We start from the raw sequence: 26,418 nt of genomic DNA on the forward strand, positions 1-26,418 counted from the left end.
TTGTCCTTTATGTTTGATTACATTTTGACCAAAACAAATTTAATATTTCTACAGATCAAGAGGATGATTAAGAAATACATCAAGAGACAGGAGACCATTAATTTAGTTGTGGTCCCCAGTAATGTGGATATTGCAACCACTGAAGCTCTAGAAATGGCAAAACAAGTGGATCCCAGTGGAGAGCGGACACTAGGTACAGTATGGCTGCATTTCAGTGGGGGGGGGGAGGGGGAAATCTCTTTGAATTTTACCATAAAGTTTGTAATGGGAGGGCTCCCTCATACACCCTTGTGTTACATAGGTTGAAAAAAGACACAAGTCCATCCAGTTCAACCATAAAAAATAAATAAATTAAATAAAAAGTATCATACAATCCCATAGACCCAATCCTATACCCACAGTTGATCCAGAAAAAAGGCGAAAAAACCCCAGAAAAACCATGATCCAATTTGCTACAGCAGGGGAAAAAATTCGTTCCTGATCCCCCGAGAGGAAATCGGATTTTCCGGATCAACTTTACCTATAAATGTTAGTACTCAGTTATATTATGTGCATTAAGGAAATAATCCAGATCTTTCTTAAAGTAATCTACTGAGCTGGCCAGAACCTCCTCTGGAGGGAGTCTATTCCACATTTTCCCAGCTCTTACTGTGAAGAAACCTTTCTGTATTTGGAGATGAAATCTCTTTTCCTCTAGACGTAAATAGTGCCCCCTTGTCCTCTGTGATGACCTTAACGTGAATAACTACAAAAGAAAGAAATCCCTATTGGTGGATTTTGGAGGTATGTACAACCGTATGATAAAGTACAAAACTATATTTTTATTGATACAAAATCTGTATATACATAATCACAAAAAAATAAACACAGAGTAATACACAAAAATTCAAAATAAGAAACCAATGTCTATAAGCCACAGCTAAATACCCACGGCTGTTAGCTGTGGGATGCTGAACGGACATGCTGGTGGCTTCGCTATGCCTTTTCTCTAAAGATTTACTAAATCACCCCATCTTGGAGACCGGGTTTTCTATAGCTGCCTACTTATTGTTTTAAGGGCCCTACTCTGCAGTTACTATTTGATCTTGCCAATTTGGCTCTCCCCTTCTGCCTCCCCCCCGCAGGGTCCCGTGCCTCTTTCACATCAGTGCATCTCCTGCCTTCTTATCAGTTTGGTTGCCCTTCTCTGCACATTCTCCAGATATCCTTTCTGAGAACTGGTGCCCAAAACTGAACTGCATATTCCAGATGAGGTCTTACTAATGATTTGAACAAGGGGGGGCAAAATGATATCTCTCTCTCTCTGGAGTCCATACCTCTCCTAATACAAGAAAGGACTTTGCTCGCTTTGGAAACCGCAGCTTGGCATTGCATGATTCTTAGTAGATCTTAAAGAGGAACTCAAGACTTACCTTAGATTAGACTATACACCTCATGCCGTGTACACATGACCGGACTTTTTGGCAGAAACCGTCAGGCGGTCTTCCCGACGGACTTCTGAACGAACGGACTTGCTCACACATGAATGGACTAAGTCCCTTCGAAAGTCTGTTCGTTTTGAACGTAATGACGTAAGACGGGACTAAAAAAAGAAAGTTCAGTAGCCAATAGCTGCCCTTGCGTCGTATTTGGTCCGACGGACCAGCATACAGGCGAACGGTTTTCCCGATAGGAATTGAGTCCGTCGGACAGATTTGAAACATGGTCTATTTCTAGGTCCATCGGATTTTTTTTTTTTTTGAAAAACGATTGGATTATCCCACACACGATCGGAATGTCTGATGGACTGATCCTGTCGGACCTATTCTGCAAAGTCCAGTCGTGCGTACACGGCATCCTTTATAATACCAGTAAGACCTTCAGATAGAACCTGCCTAAGAGAAAAGATGGTCCGCAACTCCTTGCTTCCTATTTAAAATCTTCAAAATGTATACAACAACAATTCAAAAACAAAAGCCGAACAAACCGAAAAATGAATGACGCGCTGCCAGGAGGGGTTTATACACGATATATTGTGACATTTTTGTATATGGCATTTGTAGTGAACAAGGCCCGCAAGGCTGAAACGCTTTTAAATCTGCTGTCTGTGTCTTTTATGGAGAATCAATACATTTTGAAGATTTTAAAGTGGAGCTCCAACAGGCTTTTTATATTTATTAAAAGTCAGCAGCTACAAAAAGTATAGTTGCTGACTTTTAATAAACACACTTACCTGTTCCACGGTCCAGCAATGCAGCCAAGCGGAGGGTCGCTCCTCTCCCCCTCTGCTCCGCCGGCGCCTCCATTGCCACTCTGGGCACCTGGCCATGAGAGCTTTCGGCTTCACAACCGGGCACGCACGGCGCATGTGCGAGTCGTGCTGCGCTCCCAGAGTGGACAGGCGATCTCCTGGGACCTGTCACGTGTCCCAGGAGATCGCTTAGAGGGAGGGGCCGCCTAAGACGAAAGGAGGAGGCGCCTAGGCGGAAGGAGGAAGTGGGACAGGAAGTCCCCATCCTAACGAAGCCCCCACTCCACCCCCCCCCCCCCCCAAGAAAAATGACATGTAAGGGGGTGAGGAGTGGACTTAAAGCGGAAGTTCAATTTTTTTGGGTGGAACTCCGCTTTAAAACAAGCAAGGAGTTGCGGACCATCTTTTCTCATCTTTTAAGGTGGTTGTATACCTGTAGGTAAAATGAATGTCTCCTAAACCTGTATGGTTTAGGAGATTTTGACTGCATGCAGATGCTGACGTCAGCGGCGCATGCGCTGTGAATGCCCCGGCTGAAGGTCCGGCAGATGCTGCTTTACCTTGCCGGGAAGAAGACTCCCAACACTCACAACATCAGAGCTGCGAACCCGGAAGAAACACCAAAGGGGGGCAAGGTGTCAGCTCCCTCAGCGTGGACCGGGCTACGATACAGGGACCTCGTTCTAAGGTAGATATGTCTTAATGACCTAGTATGCAATGGCTGGCTCATTATGCCTTTGCCTTTTACAGGTTTTTTTTTTTTCCTTTTTTTTTTTTTTATCTCATGTGCGGGTATACGACCGCTTTAACCACTTGCCGACCGGCTCCTGTACGTATACGTTGGCAATTTGAAGATGGATATCTCAGTAATGGAAGCAGCTGCTGCCACAACCAAGGTGTCCATCTCTTCAGGAGCCTGTCGTGTTTACGATAATGGTGGTCTCTGCGGCGGATTCGCCACAAGATCACCATTATCGGTGACGGAAGAGGTGCCACCCACCCTCCACCGCTTACCAGAGCCATCGGCAGCAGCGGAGACGATCCGGATCTTTCTGTGGCTGTGTATGTAGACGAGTGAGGCTGAGATGGCCCCCCACCCATCTCCATACTATAGCAGGGCGGAAGCTACGTCAAAACATCCCTTCTGCCCATACCTCTTAAAGGGAAATTTTTTCAATGTCATTTTTTCAAACGACAACCTTTTTTTATTTTTTAGTGCATTTTAGTCCAAATATGAGATCTGAGAACTTTTTGACCCAGATCTCATATTGAAGAGGACCTGTCATGCTTTTTTGTCCTATTACAAGGGATGTTTACATTCTTTGTAATAGGAATAAAAGTGACAAAAAATTTTTCCTTTTTTAAAAAAACGGAAAAAATAAATAAAATCAAGTAAAATAAATAAGAAAAAAAAAAGATTTTTTTTTAAAGAGCCCGCCACGACGAGCTTGCATGCAGAAGCGAACGCATACGTGAGCAGAACTCACATATGAAAACCGTGGTCAAACCACACATGTGAGGTATCGCCACAATCGTTAGAGCAAGAGCAATAATTCTAGCCCTAGACCTATTCTGTAATTCAAAACCTGCAACCTGTAGAATTTTTTAAACGTCGCCTATGAAGATTTTTAAGGGTAAAAGTTTGATGCCATTCCACGAGCGGGTACAATCTTGAAGCGTGACATGTTGGATATCAATTTACTTGGCGTAACATTATTTTTCACAATATAAAAAAAAAATTGGGCTAACTTTACTGTTGTCTTATTTTTTTTTTTTATTCAAAAAAGTTATTTTTTTCCCCAAAAAAGTGCGCTTGTAAGACCGCTGCACAAATACCATGTGAAAAAAACTATTGCAATGACCGCCATTTTATTCTCTAGGGTGTTATAAAAAACACTATATAATGTTTGGGGATTCTAAGTAATTTTCTAGCAAAAAAAAAAAATAGTTTTAAACTAGTAAACACCAAAATCTCAAAACGAGGCTAGCAAGTGGGTAATTGCAGTAATGTGTCTAATACAATTATTACCTATCATCATCAGCTCCATCTAGTGGCCATAATGCAGTATTTTTTTAATATATTTTTTTAAATACTTTAAAGCGGAAACCACCCATTTTTTAGTTTATTAAAAGTCAGCAGCTACAAAAAGCATAGCTGCTAACTTTTAATAAACCGGCATTTATCTGCCCCACGGTCCAGCGATGTGGCCGCCCGGAGCCTCGCTCCTCTCCCCCTCTTCTTCCTCTCATCTGCACCATCATAGCAACTGGGGGCACCCGGCTGTGACAGCTTACAGCTTCACGGCCGGGCGCGCACTGTGCCTGCGTGAGTTGCGCTGTGCTCTGCTATTGGCCAGCCAATCTTCTGAGACCTGTGTTGTGTCCCAGAAGATCGCTGGCAGGGAGGGCCACCTAGGGCGAGAGAAGGAGTCGCCTAGACGCCAGAGAACAGGAAGGAGGAAGTGGGACAGGAAGTCCCACTAAAAAGAGGGTACACCCCCCCCCCCTCCAAAAAAAAAATTACATGCCAAATGTGGCATGTCAGGGGGCGAGGAGTGCTTAAAATGGAAGTTCCACTTTTGGGTGGAACTCAGCTTTAATAAGCAAAATGTTGCATTATGGTCACAAATACTTGTGGATCCTGTGTTCCGTCAGATTAGGCGACCCGGCAGAATGTGTAACGGAAGTGGCATTTTGTCACCACCATCTTGCTACACCCAGCACCCGTCCACAGTAAGGATACAGAGAGAAGTGGACAAGCGGACATCTTGTTACACCCACCGGAGTTTTGCATTTTACACTTATTTATAACAGTAAACTGAGGTTATTTAGTGAAATACAGTACTTAGAACTCCATCTGAATGTTTAGATCAGTGATATGCAATTAGCGGACCTCCAGCTGTTTCAGAACTACAAGTCCCATGAGGCAGAGCAAGACTCTGACAGCCACAAGCATGACACCCAGATGCAGAGGCATGATGGGACTTGTAGTTTTGCAACAGCTGGAGGTCCACTAATTGCAGATCCCTAGTTTAGATGTTGAATTTTAAAAGCAGCCGACTTCTGTCAGATTAGCAAACCTGTGAGATGACCAGGCCTGCCGCTGCTTTTAAAAATCAACATCTAAACAGTCAGACGGAGTTCTAAGTCCTGTATTTCACTACATAACCTCAGTTTACTGTTATAAATAGCTGTAAAATGCGAAACTCCGGTGGGTTTAACAATATGGCTGGTTGCCCCCCTTCTCTCTGTATCCTTACTGTGGACGGGTGCAGGGTGTAGCAAGATGGCGGCAAAGAAACGTAATTTCCGTTACACATCCCGACGGGTCGCCTAATCTGATGGAACACCTGCAAGTTAAGTCCATCTAATGCAGCTTCCTGTGAATGCGTGACAACAACGCTGCACTGCTTCTGAAACCTGAGCAGAGTTGTCACTCTCAGGTAGACACAAGGCTGGTTCTTTTTTTGCACTACAGTGTAATGAAAAAATGTTGCAGGGGGTGTGGCCTTTAGCATATTCTCACCACTCATTTACATGGCTGTAATCTCTCATTCAGCACCTGGCCACACCCACTGCTTTTTGGATAGACCGTTCTGCCTCTGTTGCTGAAATCCTCCCACTGTGAGCTGCAGTGTCTGGGCAGGGGGAGCTTGTGCATCATTATATAAGGCTTTTATATCTCATAACTGGATTAGGGACTTGTTTTGAGTGTCATACAGGAGATTTTGGCACCTAGGTCACGTCACCATTACACGCTTTTTTTACACCTGCCTCTAGGGCCCGGCCTTTTGGCTAGGACCAGAGGAATTTTTGATTCCTGGCCGGAGGGCCGGTCATTATATTCCACAATGGCCACTTTTCACTCTCCTCTCCACTATCCCTTCCTCACTTTTTATTTATTTTATTTGTGTGTGTTTTGTCACGGTCTGTCACTGCACATTTTGATTAGTAGGGTGTCGGTCCTCGGACCAATCCTGAACATCTTGAGGGAGAGCGGACATAGGCCTTCTGTCTTGGTCCAATCTCCATTGAGGGGGGCCTACCTTCGGGGAAGCCCCCATAGTACAAAGTACCTAGGAGGTTCTGTTTCGGCAGTCCTCCCGGGGAAAGGAGGTCTTCTTGTTTTGTCCGGGGACCACTTGTTGAGTCTGGTACCTCAGTCCCCGTCTGGAGCCTAACGCCCCGGGGGATCAGGGTATGGTCCTTCTTTTGGAGAACATCAGACACCCGTCTGCACTTTTTAGTGTTTCACTCTTTATGTGTGTGCACTTTTTTTATGCACCGGGTGGAAGTTTTTTGGGTGTGTTTGCACGCCATGGGCTTTTTCAATGGAAAAAAACAGGAGATTTTAATTGTTCTTTAACTGATATGATATCAGCCAAGGAAGTGCATTGTGTTCAGTGTGTCAGCTGGCTCATAGACTTGTATTGTGAAATGGAGCGGTAAAGCACAGCCACTGTGCAGCTTCCTAATGCAAGAAGCAGAGCCTGCAATATAAGTCATTTGTATAATGGCAAAAAATACACAGAAAAACAACATTTTAAAAACATTCACATATTACTATGATTATTTACATTAAGCCGATATCCTTTACATTCACACATTTCTTTATAAAACCATGGAAAAGATTTTACAATCCCTTCAATAAAAAGTAATATCTGATCCTAAATGATGACATTATGTAGGGTGGAGCTGTAAACTGCTGCCATCTTGTGGCTGTTTACGAGATGGCACAGACTTGTCTTTTTTTTTTTTTTGATTCTAAACATTTTTTATTTTATGTTATTTTTTTGTTATTGCTTATTACATACAAAAATTTGAAAAGATTGATGATAGACATATAAGTTCTAAGCATTCCATTTTGTTTCTAAGTATAAATAGAAAGAGATTAGATTGATCAAACACTATAGTAGCTATCCATTTTACAAAGAACATCTAACAAGACAAAACAACAACAGACATACACCTCTATATAGGATTCCATTTCCATTTATATTATACTATTCCCCGCTTGTCTTTAACCACTTAAGCCCCGGACCAATTTGCAGCCAAAGGACCAGGCCCCTTTTTGTGTTATTCGGCACTGCGCCGCTTTAACTGAAATCCTTTTTTTCCCACAAATAGAGCTTTCTTTTGGTGGTATTTTATCACCTCTGTGATTTTTATTTTTTGCGCTATAAACAAAAATAGAGCGACAATTTTGAAAAAAAAATGTAATATTTTTAACTTTTTGCTATAATAAATATCCTCAAAAAAGTATATAGAAAAAATTTTTTTTTCCTCAGTTTAGGCTGATACATATTCTTCTACATATTTTTGATGAAAAAAAATGCAATTAGTGATTATTGATTGGTTTGCGCAAAAGTTATAGCGTTTACAAAATAGGGGATAGTTTTATAGCATTTTTATGAATTTTTTTTTTACTAGTAATGGCGGCGATCAGCGATTTTTATTGGGACTGCGACATTATGGTGGACACATTGGACATTTTTGACACATTTTTGGGATTATTGTCATTTATACAGCAATCAGTGCTATTTAAATGCACTGTGTGTGACGTTATGTGTTTTTTTTTTTTTTTTTTTTTTATTGTGGGTGGGGCGTGGCCTGGCATGTGACGTCACTGATCGTCTTTCCCTATAACAGGGAACAGAAGATCAGTGACAGCTACAGTAGGAAGCACGGGGAGAGGTTTCTTTACACAGACCTCACCTCGTTCCTCAGCTCTGTGACCCAACCGCAGGACACCAGCAGTGATCGGGCCCGCTGGTCTCATGGCCATGGTCACGGAGCTCGGGACCGGGTCAGGAGTGCGCCGACGGCGCCGCGCTCCCAACCCACAGCTGGGCACTTAAAGAGCAATGTACCAGTGCGTGCTTGTGCCCAGCTGTGCCATTCTGCCGACGTATATGTGCAGGAGGCGGTCCTTAAGCAGTTAAAGTGGTTGTAAACCTCAGACACAAAATATGTGCAAAGCATATTCTTCTATAGTGTGTACTTGTCTCAATCCAGAGCACTAAGTGTCATTTCTGTCTACTGGTTCCTTCCTCTGCTTATCAGCATAATCCACTTCTGACATGTTTTCCTGACATCAAGAGAAAAAAGGTGACGGGAGGGAGCGCCAGTGACAGCCCTAGCTCTGTTCCTGTGTGCTGTGTAAAAGGAAGGGTGTGTCCCCTCCCTCCAATTATCTGTCAGCGTTCTCCTCGCTGAGCTTTGCAGTGTGTAATTTCAGATCTTCGCCCCTTTTTTTGACGGCTCAGATGAGCTTTCTATATTTTGGATTTTGAACAGCTGTAAATAATAGAAGGATGTAGATAAACAGGTAAAACGTATGTAGGAGAGTTTGTTTAATCTCTGCGCATCACCTGAAGCCAATCACTTCACCGGGTATATGTAAGGGTTACAAAAACTTTAAGTTTGCAAACACCAAATAATAATTGTCTGGCCCAGATAGACTGGAGCTATATAATCCACAAGGCAACCCAGGCAGGAGCCTAGGGCCAGTAAATGTCCAGGGGGCCCAGCTACAATCTTTGTTTTTGCAGTAAATTTAAGTGTTTTTTAACACCCCAAAAAATGAAGATCCTGGTTCCTTAAAGCAGATTACACAGCACAGCGCTTGTGCTATGTAATCTTCCCCCCTCTAAACTGTAAAAAAAAAAAATCCTGAACATTGCACTTCCTGTATGTCCCCTCTAAACAGACCACGATAACCAAGGCAGCTCCGCCCTGATCACTGTACCGCCCCCCATGATAGGCTGGCCTGCTCTGCTCTCCTCTCCCCCCCCCCCCCCCCTCCTTCCTGCCTGTTATCCCCCTCTGTGTCGGTCTCCGCCTGACCCCCCCCCCGCTATTCTTGTAACATATAATTCACTGCCAGGCTCTCTATTAGAGGCTGACATAGCACACTATCATTATTTTTCAAAAACGAGGGCTGTAAATACCAAATTTGAGCTGTCTCCAGGTCGGTCACGTGACTCGCGGGCACTTTACAGCTCTGAGTCAGAGCTTCTGTGGAAGAGACAAGCGGCCACGTGATCTCCCTAGCTGGAAAATCATGACCCCCCCCCCTCCTCAGAAGCCATCCATCAGAGCTGGAAAGTGCCCACGAGTCACGGGACCGGCCAGAAGACAGCTCAAAATAGGTATTTACAGAGCTCATTTTTTTAAAAGCCACTGACATAGTGGGCTATGCCAGCCTCTAATAGAGGGGCTGGCATAGTCCTATATATAGGGGTTACAAACCCTTTAAGGTTATAGTGCAGTTGGTCAGAGCCGTGTCACTACCTGTCATTTCTCAAGGGAGTATGCACAGGTGTGCGCACAGGATGTGCCTGGGCACACCCCAATCGCCCCGGGTGCAATGTTGAAGGGGGGGCACGATGAGAGCTTCAGCGTTCAGGTTTCTCCTGTGCCTTACTGAGGCAAAGCAATTGTCCTGATTTTGCCAACTAAGCTGCAAGCTTCTTTTGTCTGCCGGCCAACCCACCACCTGTAGCACAGAACCAGTGCTGTCACCCCCCCCCCCCCCAAACACACTGACGGGAGGGGAGAGAGCTGGTTGTGCTCCTGCCCCAACCACACTCCCCGGCAGAGTTGTGCCTCAGAGAAGGGGGATGTGTGGGTGGGTAGTTTGAAGCCAAGCAGCCAGAAGAGAAAAGATGCAGCCGGCTGATTCCTTCCTTCCTTCCTTCCTTCCCCATGGGAGGATGTACTTGTATGTAGTTGGTGTCCATGCCAATACAGAAAACACGAATTAAGCAGCTTCTCTTCTCTCTCTTTGCAATGGCAGTCAAAAGAAATTGGAGATGGGGGGGAACCTCCTCCTATCAAGCCTAGAGCCCCATTCTTCCTTAATTCGTCCACGGACAGTCCCCAAAGGAAAGTGACCTAAAAATGTACGTCTTTTGTATTTTTCAGGGATCTTGACCAAACCAGATCTAATCGACAAGGGAGCGGAATCGGATATTGTTGACGTGGTGAAAAACCTGTCCTTCCCGCTGAAGAAAGGCTACATGATCGTGAAGTGTCGCGGGCAGAGTGAAATCCTGAGCAAACTTTCTCTTAAAAATGCCATGGAGAACGAGAAAGCGTTTTTTGAAGACCATGAATATTTCAGGTAACGCCGCTGAGCCTCCTAGAGCAGTGGTTGTCAACCTAGGAGGTAGGGAGCCTCAAGTGCAGCCTCTGTACATAATGTTCAGTAAATGATGCAGAACACTGCCAAAGACTGCAGACTTACTAGAGGAGATGGATGGACACCTTGGACATGCTACAGATTGGAGATATGCCAATAGAGAGACTTGAGACATGTTAAATGATCACATAACTACTATTACAGCCCCTTTACAAATTAGTGCTTCTACTACCACTATTGGCTTCTAGGGTGTAAAGGCCACAAATCAAGCACCAAAGGGCAGCATGTGGCCCGGGGGCCACAGTTTGGGAACCGGGAAGCTAGAGGCATGACGCAAAGGACTTGATTTACTAAAACTGGAGGGTACAGAATCTGGTGCAACTGTGCATGGTAGCCAATCAGCTTCTAACTTCAACTTGTTCAGTTAAGCTTTGATAATAAAACCTGGAAGCTGATTGGCTACCATGCACAGTCGCAACAGAGTGTGCACTCTCCAGTTTTAGTAAATCAACCCCGTAGAGTGTGTAGTAGGTTTTAGGGACAAGTCACACTGGCTGCATGGATCTGCAAAGATGGTCACAGGAATAACACAAAAGGGCCCATAGAGAAAAAACTATGAATTTGTTTAAAAAGGAAACATTGGGGTTGATTTACTAAAACTGGTAAGTGCAAAATCTGGTGCAGCTGTGCATGGTAGCCAATCAGCTTCTAACTTCAGCTTAACCTGGAAGCTGATTGGCCACCATGCACAGCTGCACCAGATTTTGCACTCTCCAGTTTTAGTAAATTACCCCAAGAGTGTGAAGAACGGTAAGCTGTAAAAATTGTTCCCAGTTTTCCCTTTTTATGTTTTCTATGGGTGTATTTTCTTGGGTATTTTTAAGCCTGGGTAAATTGGGTGATGGGATTTAAAGGGGTTTCCAGTGACCATTAAAAAATGTCCTATCTAGAAATCTTCTATTGAGCAAAGGTGAGGTGACCCCCATCGTATAAGAATCAGTGGCACAGACAGTTTACAGTACTTAGTGGACAAGGATTTCACAATTCAGACACCTTACAATATCAAAATTCTTCAGCAGAGGGAGCTGTAAGTAAAGTCTATAAATGCACCTTGGGGTTCCTAGTGAAGCCAAAAGTGGGATTGATTTTCTGTAAAGAGCCCCCCCCCCCCCACCATCCAAAGTCAAGAGTCCCTCACCCTCCTTTACATTAAAAGTTCTCCCCCTTAGCTTGTGCTGCTGCCAAGAAGAAGTTGGAGGTGGAGCTGGGAAGCAGAAAGTGTAGGGTCTGGAGGAGGGCCAGTGGAGGGCTGAAGCCAGCTGCCGGAGTCTGCGGAATGCTGAGACCAGGGGAGGCGAAGATGAGGGGGGTGCTGCAGCTTCACAGAGAGGCACAGCATCTGTAGGAGGAGTTCTGTCCTCTCTATTGCCGACCCCAGGAATGGGGGATGGCAGAGAAAAGCCTCTCTGTGGTGGCATGGAGAAGCACAGGATCTGGCAGAGGAATTTTGTCCTCTCTACTGCAGAGACAAAGCAGGGACAGAGGAGAGGTGGGTGCCACAGCTGCAGGAGAGGTGGAATGGCTACTTGAATTGGCCTGGGGAGCCAGATTCATTCTGCAGGCGTTGTTTGACACACGTGCTCTTGAGTAACCACCGACCTAGTATAAATAGGACTTGATACAAATATCATTAACAATAGGGAGAACACTAGCACAATTTCATTCCTACAATTATGGGTCCAGGCTGCCTGCTAGTGCAAACCAACTTAAACCTGATTGTGGCGTAATGCACTGTAGGTTCCTCCACCTAACTGCTAGCAGAATAGGGTGACTGTATGACCTGCATCTATTCAATGTAGGGCAAACACCATGTGGGAAAACTACCCAACCTATCTCCAGCCCCAGACTTGTTGTGCCTGGGACATCTTGCCCATCTTCTACTGTATAGTGTCTCCATGCAGCCAGTGGTGTCACTAAGGTGGGGCCAGAGGGGGCCCTGACCACCCCAACATTGTGCTGTGCCCCATCCCCAATTAAAACACATTTTTGTTTCTATATGTAGCGGGTGTCCCACATCTTGCTTGGGTCACCACTGAGAGGAGTCAGCTGCTGTTGGGACTACAGCAGAAAAGACTAAGCCAGTGGTTTTCAACTCCTGTCCTCGGGGCCCACTAACAGGCCAGGTTTGCAAGATAACTGAAATACATCACAGGTGATATCATTTGCTGCAAAGTGATTGCAGTATCCTAGTCTGCATCTCCCAGAGGTAATACTTAAAATCTGGCCCATTATTGAGTCCTGAGTCCTTGAGAACCACTGGACTAAGCGGACACTCAAGGAAAGGCAGAAAGCAGTTATATGGTGCAAGGAGTGGAAGTCCAGGGAGTAGACCCCTGTGCAGTGTGGGTCCTGCGTTCCTGTATGGAAATGCTGTGTCCAGTGTCCAGATGTCATCGGAATGATCATATGTAGCCCTTTGGACCATTTTTTAGGATTTTTTAGCAAAGTGGAGAATTTGCTATATCTGCTTGGCTGTGAAATGAATACCCAAGTCAAAATCCCAAAGTGGGACAAAAGATGGAATTATTCCAATGCTTGGCAGACTAGGGAGGCATATATCAGAGAGATGATGGCAAACAGGTTCCCCTTTATGGCACAAGGTCTCCAACTCAGTAAGTTGACATGTAATGCGTGGGGATTTAGATGGCTTACGAAGAAAGTGGCGCAGCTGGAAGCCACCCCAGAAGTCCATGGGAAGGTCCACAGAGATCAAAGAACCATCAAGTCTTGTCACGTGGGTAAGGCCACTGGATTTCAGGTGTTGGAACTGCATATTGTGGAGTCCTGGGGTAAATATAGGGTTGCCAAGAATGGGGACCATGGTTGAGAGGAGTGGAGAAACTGAAGAGCATTGAAAGGCTTCCCGGGAGGCCAGGAGTAGAATGCAGGAAGAGTTCTTTAGACAGGAGGGTAGATGGTCCATAGCCAACTCATGGCTGTGCCTTGGGAATCCTCCAATTCTATGGCAACCCAGTGCCTGGCTGCCCTGTGACGATGCCAATCTAGACCCTTTTTTATTTTTTATTTTTGTTTGGAGCATATCTTCAACAAAGGAATTCTTTTTTTTTTTTTTTTCCCCCTTTCTAGAACTCTTCTACAAGAAGGCCATGCAACAATCCCATCACTGGCAAAGAGATTGACAGTGGAACTGGTGGAGCATATTAACGTAAGTTATTTGTGACTGTGTCACTTTAGGCGGATTACACTGCCATCTAAAAACCTTAAAAGAGAAGTATGGGATTTATTTATTTTTTTAATCATACTTGCCTAGGTGGATGCAGCATTGGTTCCCCGCCGGCTCTAAGGCTGAGAACTGAGCGATCAAGCAACGCTTTCCCATGCATTTTCTGTGAACTTCAAAACCCACCACCCCCCCCATGCAATCGAGAGAATCAGGAGAGCAGCCTAGGGTGTGCCAATGGGTGTGGCATTCTGAAGTCAGGCTACAGAGTTTGACAGGTGGCAGCGGTTAATAAACTTGGCCATTGAGTTCAATGGGGTGGCACTACAACCACAAGCCAGATGTTCCTCTTGCAGTTGTGAAGCAAGTCCTGCATTGTAAAATTGCCACTAAGGAAAAAAAAAAAACGGACAAAAAAAATGGTATTAGGAGGTGTCAGTAGTAGACATGTGCACTGACCAATAATTTGTTCATTTTCATTTTTGTTTAATGTAGTTTTTTTGCTTTTTTTCGGAAATTCTGAATTCCAAAAATTTGAATTTTCAAATTTCCGAATTTGAAATCTTTGAATTTTCACATTTTGAATTTCCAAATTTTTTAATTTACGATTTTCTGATTTTTGAATTTCGACTTCCGAAAATATGGAAATTCGAAATTTGAAAATCTGAAAAAAAGAAAATCAGTAAAGTTTCAAAATAATAACTAACTAATAATAACTATTACATTATAGGTATTGGAATTTCCTTTCAAATGTGACTGTTTGTGAACGTAACGAATACAAATTTATCTGAAGTTACAAATTATTCAAAATAACAAATGCCACATCTAAACAAATGTAATGGAACAAATTAATAATAAATAATAATAATAAAAAGGTATTATTATTGTTATTTATTATTATTATTAGATCGTTAAGTTCCATTTGTTTACATACGCCATTCGTTATTTCAGATAATTCGTAACTTCGGAAAAATTCGTACTCGTTACGTTCACTAAAAGCCAAATTTGATAGGAAATTCCAATATCTGTAATTTAATAGTTATTATTAGTTGGTTATTTCAGATTTTTGGATTTTCATTCTTTTGAGTTGTCAGACTTTCATTCTATATTTCGGATTTTCAAATTTCCAAATGTTTTTGAATATTCAGAAATTTGAAAATGCAGACATTCGAAATTCGGAAATTTTGAAATTTTGGAAATTGAAAAATTTGGAAATTTCAGAATTAACGAATTTGTCAAAATTCGTTAAAAAAAACAAATTCTGAACTAAACTAATTGCACATGTCTAGTTAGTAGCGCCTCCTGCAATCCACTTCCAATCACCAAATGTGAGAGAAGCCTAGGAAAACTAATGCAGCCATCACTGCTAAGAACTGGTAACCTGGAATATATTTATTTTCTTTTTTTTAGGTTGAAATACACTTTAGGATACTGGGAGTTCAGTCGATTTACATTATGTTTGCTTTTTTCCCCCCTTTTTATTTTTATTTCAGAGGACCTTGCCCAATCTTGAAGATCAAATTCTAACTAAACTAAAGGAAGCGGAAGAGCAGATACAGCTTATAGGAGCGGGAGTGCCTGAGACCCGTACAGAGAAACTGACCTTTCTCATAGAGGTGAGAGCAGCACCTCTCCTTAAAGTTGTTGTAAAGCTCAACTTTTCTTTTTTAAATAGCAAACATGTCTTATTTGTAGACATATGTACTGACAAAAAAAGTGTTCATTATCGTTTCATTATTTTTTTGCTTTTTTCGAAATTCGGAAATCTGAAAATTCTGAATTTTCGAATTTCCAAATTTTCAAATTCTGAATTTTTGAATTCCAAATTTTCAGATTTTCAGATTTCGATAATTCAGAAAGTCGAAAATCTGAAAAAAAAAAGAAAAAAAATCAGTAAAAGTCGAAATAATAGCTACCGGTAACTATTAAATTATAGGTATTGGAATTTCCTTTCAAATTTGTCTGTTTGTGAAAATAATGGATACAAATTTATTTGAAGTTACAAATTATCCGAAATAACGAATGCTGCATCTAAACAAATGGATTGGAACAAATTAATAAATAATAATTATTATTGTTATTAATTATTATTAGATCGATACGTTCCATTTGTTTAGATATGGCATTCGTTATTTCAGATAATTAGTTCAAATACGTTCACTAACAGACAAATTTGAAAGGAAATTCCAATACCTATAATTTTATATTTATTATTCGAATTTTCAAATTTTCATTCTTTTGAATGTTTAGATTTTCATTCTTATTTTTGGATTTTCAAATTTCCAAATTTTGGAATTTGTTCATTTTAGAATTTTTTGAATTTCCTCATTTAGAATTTGCACATTTCTGAAATTTTGAATTTCCGAAATTCCAAATTTTCCAATTTCGGAAATTTCTAATTTCGGAAATTTCTAATTTCGGAAATTTCTAATTTCGGAAATTTCTAATTTCGGAAATTTTTGAATTTTTGAAAATTCTAATTTTGTAAATTCGGAAATTTGAAAATTTTAGAAATTGAAAAATTATAAAATTCTGAAATTAACAAATTTTGTGAAAATGTGTTAAAAAAACGAATTCAGAACTAAACAATTTGCACATGTCTACTCATTTGCTCTGTGTAATGGTTTTGAACAGATCATCGCCTATCCTTTTTCTTTTGGGGTCCCTTGTCAGCATTGCTGGCTTTCCCTTTCTTCTGAGTGCCCCATAATAAGCCGATTTGCTATGAGGGCACTCATGGGGGGCTCGATCCTGAGCTAGCTCTGTGTGTCCATAGACAGCCCCACCCACCGCGATCTACTAACTGGCTGTGATTGACAGCAGCAGGAGCCAATCGCTGCCTCGATCTCCAGTGAGAAAGGGAAAAAAGAGGAGAGGGCACAGTGCTGGATCAAGGTGGGGCTGGGGAGGGGGCTGTATACAGAAGGTTTTTTAGCTTAGCCATTTAAGGACCAGGCCTATTTTTCAAACTTGTTGTTTACAAGTTAAAATCATTTTTATTTTTTTGCTAGAAAATTACTTAGAACCCCCCAAACATTATTTATGTGTATGTGTGTGTATATATATATATATATATATATATATATATATATATATATATATATACACAAATACATTTTTTTGGTTACTATTATTATTTTTAATTATTTTTTATTTTATTTTTCAGACACACTAGAGAATAAAATGGTGGTTGTTGTCACACCGTATTTGTGCAGTGGGCCTACAAACACATTTTTGGGGGAAAAAGTACACTTTTTTTAAATTAAAAAATTAGAAAACCGTAAAAGTTAGCCCAATTTTTTTATTTTATTTTTGATATTGTGAAAGATAATGCTACGCCGAGTGAATTGCTACCCAACAGGTCATATTTCAAAATTGCGCTCATTCGTGGAATGGTGACAAACTTTGACCCTTAATCTCCATAACCGGCATTTAAAAATTTCTACAACTTACCAGTTTTGAGTTACAGGGGAGGTCTAGGGCTGGAATTATTGCTCTCGCTCTACCGATTGCGGCGATACCACACATGTGTGGTTTGAACACACGTTTTCATATGTGGGCGCTGCTCACGTATGCGCTCGCTTCTGTGTGTGAGCTCGGAGGGAGGGGGCACTTTAAAATAATTTAAAAAAAATATATCTTTTTATTTATTTTATTTCCCTTAAAAAAAAAAAATAATAATATATGCATCGCTTGTACTTTAAATATCGAATAAACATTTTATTTTCTTGTTAAAAAAAAAAAATAATAATAATTTGGGCCACTTTTATTCCTGTTACAAAGAATGTAAACATCCCTTGTAATAGAAAAAAAGCAAAAGACCTCACATCTCATATTTACACTAAAATGCAATAAAAAAAATAAAATGTATTTTTTTTAAAGTAAAGGCCAAAAGAGGGTCCAACCCGGTACTAGGAAGGTGTACCTAATAAAGTGACCGGTGACTGGAAATGTTAATAGGTGGTAAAGCAACATTGTAATCTTTAATTAGGTTGGCCTCTTGGCATGGGTGCCATTAAGAAAATGCTTTGCAATGGAGTGTACAGTTTTCTGTGATTGGACGAGGCAAAGATTGTGATGTCATAGCCTCACCTCTCCTTTTTGTCCAATCTGAGAACACTATTGAGAAAATGCAAAGTGGCCTCTGAATGGCTATAAAATACTAGCAGTCCTGCTGTTTGATTGGTCTGAATGCCCTGAAATGGATACGATGAATCTACATGGTCATTATTATTTTCTCTGTAGAAAATCAAAAGGTTTTCTGATGGAATAACTCAGACAACGGAAGGCGAGGAGGACGTCATCAATGGGCATTTGAAACTTTTCACCGACTTCCGAAAACATTTTAATAACTGGGAACAAGCTCTGAAAAAATCGGTCATTAAATGTAAGTACCGGTCAGAAATGTCTGGATGGCGCGGGCTTGCTGCAGGGTGACGGAGCACGTGATAGGAGAATTATGTGTGAGATGGGATCAGTCTGAGATGGAGATCGGAAGGCTGAAAAGCTGAAAAGTCAATTTTGCGGAGAGGGGACACTGAGAGGTTAAGTCTGCTGGGAGGGGGGAGCAGGGAGAGCAAAGCCACTTCTGAGAGGGCAGAGAAGGGAGAGCTAAGTCACTTCTGAGAGGGGGAGCAGGGTGAGACGAGTCACTTCTGAGAGGGGGAGCAGGGTGAGAAGAGCCACTTCTGAGAGGGGGAGCAGGGTGAGACGAGTCACTTCTGAGAGGGGGAGCAGGGTGAGAAGAGTCACTTCTGAGAGGGGGAGCAGGGTGAGAAGAGTCACTTCTGGGAGGGGGAGCAGGGTGAGAAGAGTCACTTCTGGGAGGGGGAGCAGGGTGAGAAGAGCCACTTCTGAGAGGGGGAGCAGGGTGAGACGAGTCACTTCTGAGAGGGGGAGCAGGGTGAGACGAGTCACTTCTGAGAGGGGGAGCAGGGTGAGAAGAGCCACTTCTGAGAGGGGGAGCAGGGTGAGACGAGTCACTTCTGAGAGGGGGAGCAGGGTGAAAAGAGTCACTTCTGAGAGGGGGAGCAGGGTGAAAAGAGTCACTTCTGAGAGGGGGAGCAGGGTGAGACGAGTCACTTCTGAGAGGGGGAGCAGGGTGAGAAGAGTCACTTCTGGGAGGGGGAGCAGGCTGAATAGAGTCACTTCTGGGAGGGGGAGCAGGGTGAGAAGAGCCACTTCTGAAAGGGGGAGCAGGGTGAGACGAGTCACTTCTGGGAGGGGAAGCAGGGTGAGACGAGTCACTTCTGGGAGGGGAAGCAGGGTGAGACGAGTCACTTCTGAGAGGGGGAGCAGGGTGAGAAGAGTCACTTCTGGGAGGGGGAGCAGGGTGAGAAGAGTCACTTCTGAGAGGGGGAGCAGGGTGAGAAGAGCCACTTCTGAGAGGGGGAGCAGGGTGAAAAGAGTCACTTCTGAGAGGGGGAGCAGGGTGAGACGAGTCACTTCTGAGAGGGGGAGCAGGGTGAGAAGAGTCACTTCTGGGAGGGGGAGCAGGGTGAGAAGAGTCACTTCTGGGAGGGGGAGCAGGGTGAGAAGAGTCACTTCTGAGAGGGGGAGCAGGGTGAGAAGAGTCACTTCTGGGAGGGGGAGCAGGGTGAGACGAGTCACTTCTGAGAGGGGGAGCAGGGTGAGAAGAGCCACTTCTGAGAGGGGGAGCAGGGTGAGACGAGTCACTTCTGAGAGGGGGAGCAGGGTGAGAAGAGTCACTTCTGAGAGGGGGAGCAGGGTGAGAAGAGTCACTTCTGGGAGGGGGAGCAGGGTGAGAAGAGCCACTTCTGAGAGGGGGAGCAGGGTGAGAAGAGCCACTTCTGAGAGGGGGAGCAGGGTGAGACGAGTCACTTCTGAGAGGGGGAGCAGGGTGAGACGAGTCACTTCTGAGAGGGGGAGCAGGGTGAGAAGAGCCACTTCTGAGAGGGGGAGCAGGGTGAGAAGAGCCACTTCTGAGAGGGGGAGCAGGGTGAGACGAGTCACTTCTGAGAGGGGGAGCAGGGTGAAAAGAGTCACTTCTGAGAGGGGGAGCAGGGTGAAAAGAGTCACTTCTGAGAGGGGGAGCAGGGTGAGACGAGTCACTTCTGAGAGGGGGAGCAGGGTGAGAAGAGTCACTTCTGGGAGGGGGAGCAGGCTGAATAGAGTCACTTCTGGGAGGGGGAGCAGGGTGAGAAGAGCCACTTCTGAAAGGGGGAGCAGGGTGAAAAGAGTCACTTCTGAGAGGGGGAGCAGGGTGAGACGAGTCACTTCTGGGAGGGGAAGCAGGGTGAGACGAGTCACTTCTGAGAGGGGGAGCAGGGTGAGAAGAGTCACTTCTGAGAGGGGGAGCAGGGTGAGAAGAGTCACTTCTGGGAGGGGGAGCAGGGTGAGAAGAGTCACTTCTGAGAGGGGGAGCAGGGTGAGAAGAGCCACTTCTGAGAGGGGGAGCAGGGTGAGACGAGTCACTTCTGAGAGGGGGAGCAGGGTGAGAAGAGTCACTTCTGGGAGGGGGAGCAGGGTGAGAAGAGTCACTTCTGGGAGGGGGAGCAGGGTGAGAAGATTCACTTCTGAGAGGGGGAGCAGGGTGAGAAGAGCCACTTCTGAGAGGGGGAGCAGGGTGAAAAGAGTCACTTCTGAGAGGGGGAGCAGGGTGAGACGAGTCACTTCTGAGAGGGGGAGCAGGGTGAGAAGAGTCACTTCTGGGAGGGGGAGCAGGGTGAGAAGAGTCACTTCTGGGAGGGGGAGCAGGGTGAGAAGAGTCACTTCTGAGAGGGGGAGCAGGGTGAGAAGAGCCACTTCTGAGAGGGGGAGCAGGGTGAAAAGAGTCACTTCTGAGAGGGGGAGCAGGGTGAGACGAGTCACTTCTGAGAGGGGGAGCAGGGTGAGAAGAGTCACTTCTGGGAGGGGGAGCAGGGTGAGAAGAGTCACTTCTGAGAGGGGGAGCAGGGTGAGACGAGTCACTTCTGAGAGGGGGAGCAGGGTGAGAAGAGTCACTTCTGGGAGGGGGAGCAGGGTGAGAAGAGTCACTTCTGGGAGGGGGAGCAGGGTGAGAAGAGCCACTTCTGGGAGGGGGAGCAGGGTGAGAAGAGCCACTTCTGGGAGGGGGAGCAGGGAGAGCAGAGGCACATTTTGGAGGGGGGAACAGAGCCACTTCTGGTAGGAGGGAGCAGGGTAAGCAAAACCACTTCTGGGATGGGGGGGGGCAGGGAGAGCCACTTCTGGGAGTAGGGAGCAGGGAGACTGAGCCACCTCTGGGAAGGGGAGCAGGGAGGGCTGGGCCACCTCTGGGAGGGGGAGCAGGGTTGCAGGGAAAGCTTATATATAGAAGAAACCACTTTAAGTGCCTTTGCTGTGAATCCTGAGGCCGGATCGTTCTGCTGTGTCTGCAGCTACAGGGGTCCAGGAAGACTTGTTTTCAAGCTCATATACAGCTTGTTATTTAGGTGTGTAAGATGCATGGTATCTACCTTCCAGTGTCCCTTGTGCTGCTGTCCTATTTGAAATCCAAAGTCCTCTGTACCCCCATACCCCTACAGCCATACTCTTCTGGTACTGCCGGGGTTAATACAATCGGCTGGACCTGCAATAAGCACTTGTTAGGAGTTCTGACTATGCTTGCCCTTTCTGCCCCCCTCTTCCATTCAGAGAAGAGCTACTATAGCTTCCATTAATGAAAAGTGCTCTATGAATGGAGGAGGGGGACCTTTCATACAGCCCTCCATTCATAGATCCCTTTTCATTGGTGAAAGTTGTAATACAGCTTCTGTGACTAGAGGAGGGGGTGGGAAGGGCGGCATAGTTGAAACTCTTGGCGAGTGCCTATGACAGGTCCAGCCAATCGTATTCGGCCCCACAGCACCAGAAGATTACTGCTGCAAGGGTATAGGGCAAGCAGGGGGTTGGGTAGTGAGCTTTCAACCAAGGGAACAGCCAACAGCACAAGGGACACTTCTCACCCGATGTAAGTACTGTCCCTTGTGCTGATATGTTTTTGTTTTAGTTCTTTTCTTTTTAACAAAACTTTCAGGATTATTAATGCAGATCCTTCATCAAAACGATGTAATGTGAGAACCTGCAATCCAGTAAACTTGTATCCAGTCAGGCAGGTCCTTGCATACAAATTGTGGCACAAATAAATTCCAATGCACCATCAACATGAGTTATCCTTTACAAAAAGGAACAGAAGGGGGCACCAGCTAAGTGCAGCATCAATGAGTTTATTGCGATTTAAAGAGGAGGTCCAGCCCCCCCCCCCCCCGAAATGAAAAAAGGAAGTCAGCAGCTACAAATAGTGTATTTTAATATTAAATATTAGGACAATTACCTGTCCTGGAATCCAGTGATGTCGGCACCCGAGCCGATGTTTCCATCGTCTCTCAGGTGCTGCTGCCACCATTGCCTGTAGGGGAAAACTGGCAGTGAAGACTTGTGGCTTCACAGCCGGTTCCCTACTGCGTTTTTGTGAATGACACAGCGACGGAGGAAGGTGGATGGGGGCCTCACTGCATCTCACCACAGCCAGGTCTCCCGGAAGCGGGGAAGGGGAGGGTTCTCTGAGGGGAGAACAGACAGATTGTCTGTTTTATAATGAGTATGAACAGATGATCTGTCATCTCCCCTACGCAGTCCCCTCCCCCCTTCAGTTAGAACACAAACTAGGGAACACAACCCCTTGATCGCCCCCTAGTGGTTAACTGCCAGTGACATTTTTACAGTAATCAATGCATATTTATAGCACTGATCGCTGTATAAATGGCAGTGGTCCCAAAAATGTGTCAGAATTGTCCTATGTGTCCGCCATAATGTCGTAGTCCCGATAAAAATCGCAGATCGCCGCCATCACTAATGAAAAAAAAATTAATAATAAAAATGCCATAAAACTATTCCCTATTTTGTAGACGCTATAACTTTTGCACAAACCAATATACACTTATTGCGATTTTTTTTTTTTTTTACCAAAAATATGTAGAACAATACGTATCGGGGGGGGGGGGGGTTATATATATATATATATATATATATATATATATATATATATATATATATATATATATATATATATATATATATATATATATATATATATATATTTATTTTTTTTATTTTTTTTTTTTATTTTTTTTTTGGGGGGGGGGGATATTTATTATAGCAAAAAGTAAAAAAATATATTGTGTGTTTTTTTTTTGTTTTTTTTTTAATTGTCGCTCTTCTTTTTTCTTTTTTTTTTTTCTTCTTTTTTTTTTGTTTATAGCGCCAAAAAAAAAAAACGCAGAGGTAATCAAATACCACCAAAAGAAAGCTCTATTTGTGGGGAAAAAAAGGACGTCAATTTTGTTTGGGTACAGCGTCGCACGTCTGCGCAATTGTCAGTTAAAGCGACGCAGTGCCATATCGCAAAAATGGCCTGGTCAGGAAGGGGGTAAAATCTTCCGATGCTAAAGCGGTTAAAAAGCCAAATGCAAACTCTAAGAAATATAAAATCTAAGAGCTGGTAACGCGTTTCAGAACTTCTATTGGATGGTTTGAGAAAGGAGCCAATAGGAGTTCCAAAACACATTACTATAGCAACCAGCCCGCCCCCAGGTGTGACGTCACATCCTGCCCTGTGTCCCACAGTGGCTCTCCTCACTTCCTGGAACATTGGACTTGGTTTCCTCAATGACAACTCGTTGTTTGCTGTCACAATCGGCTCCTCGGGTGGACGGCTTCCATCCAATTTTGACACGGCTGTAGATATGCTCTTTGATTTTATATTTCTGTGAGTTTGCATTTGGCTTTTTAATCGTAATCCACTGGTGCTGCACTTAGCTGGCGCCCCCTTGTGCTCCTTTTTGTAGGTTCTTACACTACACATAATTGTTGGAAGCTCTAAAGGAGATTGTACAGTCAGGTTGTAACATGCCTTGTGAGCCAACATTTCATTTTTCATAGAATAATTCCATAACTGTACCTCTTGCTGTTTTAGTCCCTCAAGAAATAAGAAAAGACGTTTACCTCTATGAGACGGAGCATCGAGGCCGGGAACTGACGGGATTCATCAGTTTCCGAACCTTTGAAAATATCGCAAGGAAGCAAATTCAGACTTTTGAACAGCCGGCGATATTACAGCTGAAGGAGATTACAGGTGAGTGGATGGACTGCCCCTGACTTGCATTGGTCTGATCTCCTGCAGGGTAGGACTGGGCTGGGGGCATTTGTAACCCTTGCCATTTGTTTGTATGACATGGTACTGAAAGACTTCCCTCTGCCAGGCCAGGTGATCACAGATTTGTATGGGGCGCAGCTACAGTGCCTTGAAAAAGTATTCATACCCCTTGAAATTTTCCACATTTTGTCATGTTACAACCAAAAATGTAACTGTATTTTATGTGAGAGACCAACATAAAGTGACACAGAATTGTGAAGTGGAAGGAAAATAATAAATGTTTTTTGATTTTTTTTTTTTACAAATAAATATCTGAAAAGTGTGGCGTGCATTTGTATTCTGCACCCTTTAAGGCCCATACATACAATCCGAATATCGTACAAAAACGGTCGTCCGAGGAAGGATCCTACGATTTTCAGATCGTGTGTACACTACTTTCGACAGCCAATCACGACCGTTCATCCGATATTATTCGATTGGACATGCACGGAAATTTTCCTCATACGATTCCAGATCGTACGATTTTCGTTTAGTCAGTATAGTTGTCGTCCGAAAGTACAATACAAATACATTACAACACATGACGTCACTTCCGATTTTTTTTTTTTTCTATCGTATGAGAATTTTCGTGACTTTATTTAGCTATTCAATTTCTACTTGCAATTATTAACTGAAAACGGGCATACGATCGGTCGTACGATGTTCAGATCGTGTGTACGGGGCATTACTCTGATACCCCTAACTAAAATCTAGTGAAACCAATTAACTTCAGAAGTCACCTAATTAGTAAACAGAGTCCACCTGTTTGTAATTTTATCTCAGTATAAATACAGCTGTTCTGTGAAGCCCACAGAGGCCCTCACCTTAGTGAATAAACAGCCTCATGAAGGCCAAGGAACACACCAGACAGGTCAGGTATAAGGTTGGCTTTTTGCTGATTTGCACTACAGTCCATTGAACATGGTTTCCTGTGGAACACGTTCTGTAGTGCAAAATGCAAAAAGCACAAAAAATGCCATAAGTGTGAATCCAGCCTAAAGTTGTGGAGAAGTATAAAGCAGGGTTAGGTTATAAGAAAAAGTATCCCAAGCTTTGAACATCTCACGGAGCACTGTTCAATCCATCATCTGAAAATGAAAAGAATATGGCACAACTGCAAACCTACCAAGACATGGCCGTCCACCTAAACTGACCGGCCGGGCAAGGAGAGCATTCATCAGAGAAGAGCCAAGAGGCCCATGGTAACTCTGGAGGAGGTGCAGAGATCCACAGCTCAGGTGTGAGAATCTGTCCACAGGACAACTATTAGTCGTGCCCTCCACAAATCTGTCCTTTATAGAAGAGTGGCAAGAAGAAAGACATTGCTGATAGAAAAAGATAAGAAGTCCAGTTTGCAGTTTGCGAGAAGCCATGTGGGGGGGCAGCAAACATGTGGAAGGTGCTCTGGTCAGAGGAGACCAAAATTGAACTTTGTGGCCTAAAAGCAAAAGCTATGTGTGGTAGAAAACTAACACTGCACATCACCCTGAACACACCATCCCCACTGTGAAACATGGCGGTGGCAGCATCATGTTGTGGGGATGTTTTTCTTCAGCAGGGACAGGGAAGCTGGTCAGAGTTGATGGGAAGATGGATGGAGCCAAATACAGGGCAATCTTAGAAGAAAACCTTTTAGCCCTTGTACACACGGTCGGACATTCCGGCAACAAAATCCGTTGGATTTTGTCAGACGGATTTTGTCCGAAACTTGTGTTGCATACACACGGTCGGACAAAGTTGTCGGAAAATCCGATAGTTTGTAACGTGATTACGTTATTTAGTTACGACGGGACTACGTTCAGGCTAGTAGCCAATAGCTTTGGTCTAGGAATTTGATCTGAGCATGCGTGGCACTTTGTCTGATCGGAAAATTTTTATATCCAGCTCTCAAACTTTGTTGGTCGGACATTCCGACGGCAAAAGTCAGATGAAGCCCACACACGGTCGGATTATCCGACAACACTGCCCGATCGGACATTTTCCGTCGGAATGTCCGACCGTGTGTACAAGGGCTTAGAGTTTGCAAAAGACTTGAGACTGGGGCGGAGGTTCACCTTCCAGCAGGACAACGACCCGAAACATACAACCAGAGATACAATGGAATGGTTTAGACCAGGGATATGCAATTAGCGGACCTCCAGCTGTTGCAAAACTACAAGTCCCATCATGCCTCTGCCTCTGGGTGTAATGATTGTGGCTGTCAGAGTCTTGCTATGCCTCATGGGACATAGTTCTGCAACAGCTGGAGGTCCGCTAATTCCATATTCCTGGTTTAGATCAAAGTATATTCATGTGTTAGAATGGCCCAGTCAAAGTCCAGACCTAAATCCAATTGAAAATCTATGGCAAGACATGAAAATTGCTGTTCACAGACGTTCTCCGTCCAATCTGACAGAGCTTGAGCTATATTGCAAAGAACAACAGGTAAAAATTTCACTCTCTGTGCAAAGCTGGTAGAGACATCCCCAAAAAGACTTGCCGCTGTAATTGCAGTGAAAGGAGGTTCTACAAAGTATTGACTCTGGGGGGCGCCACACAAATGTACCTCTACACTTCTCACATATTCATTTGTAAAAAAATTTAAAACCATTTATCATTCTTTTTCCACTTCCCAATTATGTGCCACTTTGTGTTGGTCTATCACATAAAAT

General features: G+C 43.9%; 1 protein-coding gene across 1 annotated transcript in view; it reads left to right on the forward strand.

Moving 5' to 3' along the window:
- LOC143981763 (interferon-induced GTP-binding protein Mx2-like) overlaps positions 1–26,418 on the forward strand; it is a 65,099-nt gene that overhangs the window by 24,274 nt on the left and 14,407 nt on the right. Inside the window, exons 7-12 of the mRNA XM_077479844.1 lie at positions 55–193; positions 10,157–10,355; positions 13,521–13,599; positions 15,108–15,230; positions 17,860–18,001; positions 23,549–23,707. Coding sequence (XP_077335970.1) covers positions 55–193; positions 10,157–10,355; positions 13,521–13,599; positions 15,108–15,230; positions 17,860–18,001; positions 23,549–23,707 — 841 coding nt within the window. The remainder of the gene's footprint in view (positions 1–54; positions 194–10,156; positions 10,356–13,520; positions 13,600–15,107; positions 15,231–17,859; positions 18,002–23,548; positions 23,708–26,418) is intronic.

Source organism: Lithobates pipiens, unplaced genomic scaffold (assembly GCF_037356315.1).
Source record: "Lithobates pipiens isolate NorthernLeopardFrog02 unplaced genomic scaffold, aLitPip1_a1.2 Scaffold_16, whole genome shotgun sequence".
Taxonomy (NCBI): domain Eukaryota; kingdom Metazoa; phylum Chordata; class Amphibia; order Anura; family Ranidae; genus Lithobates; species Lithobates pipiens.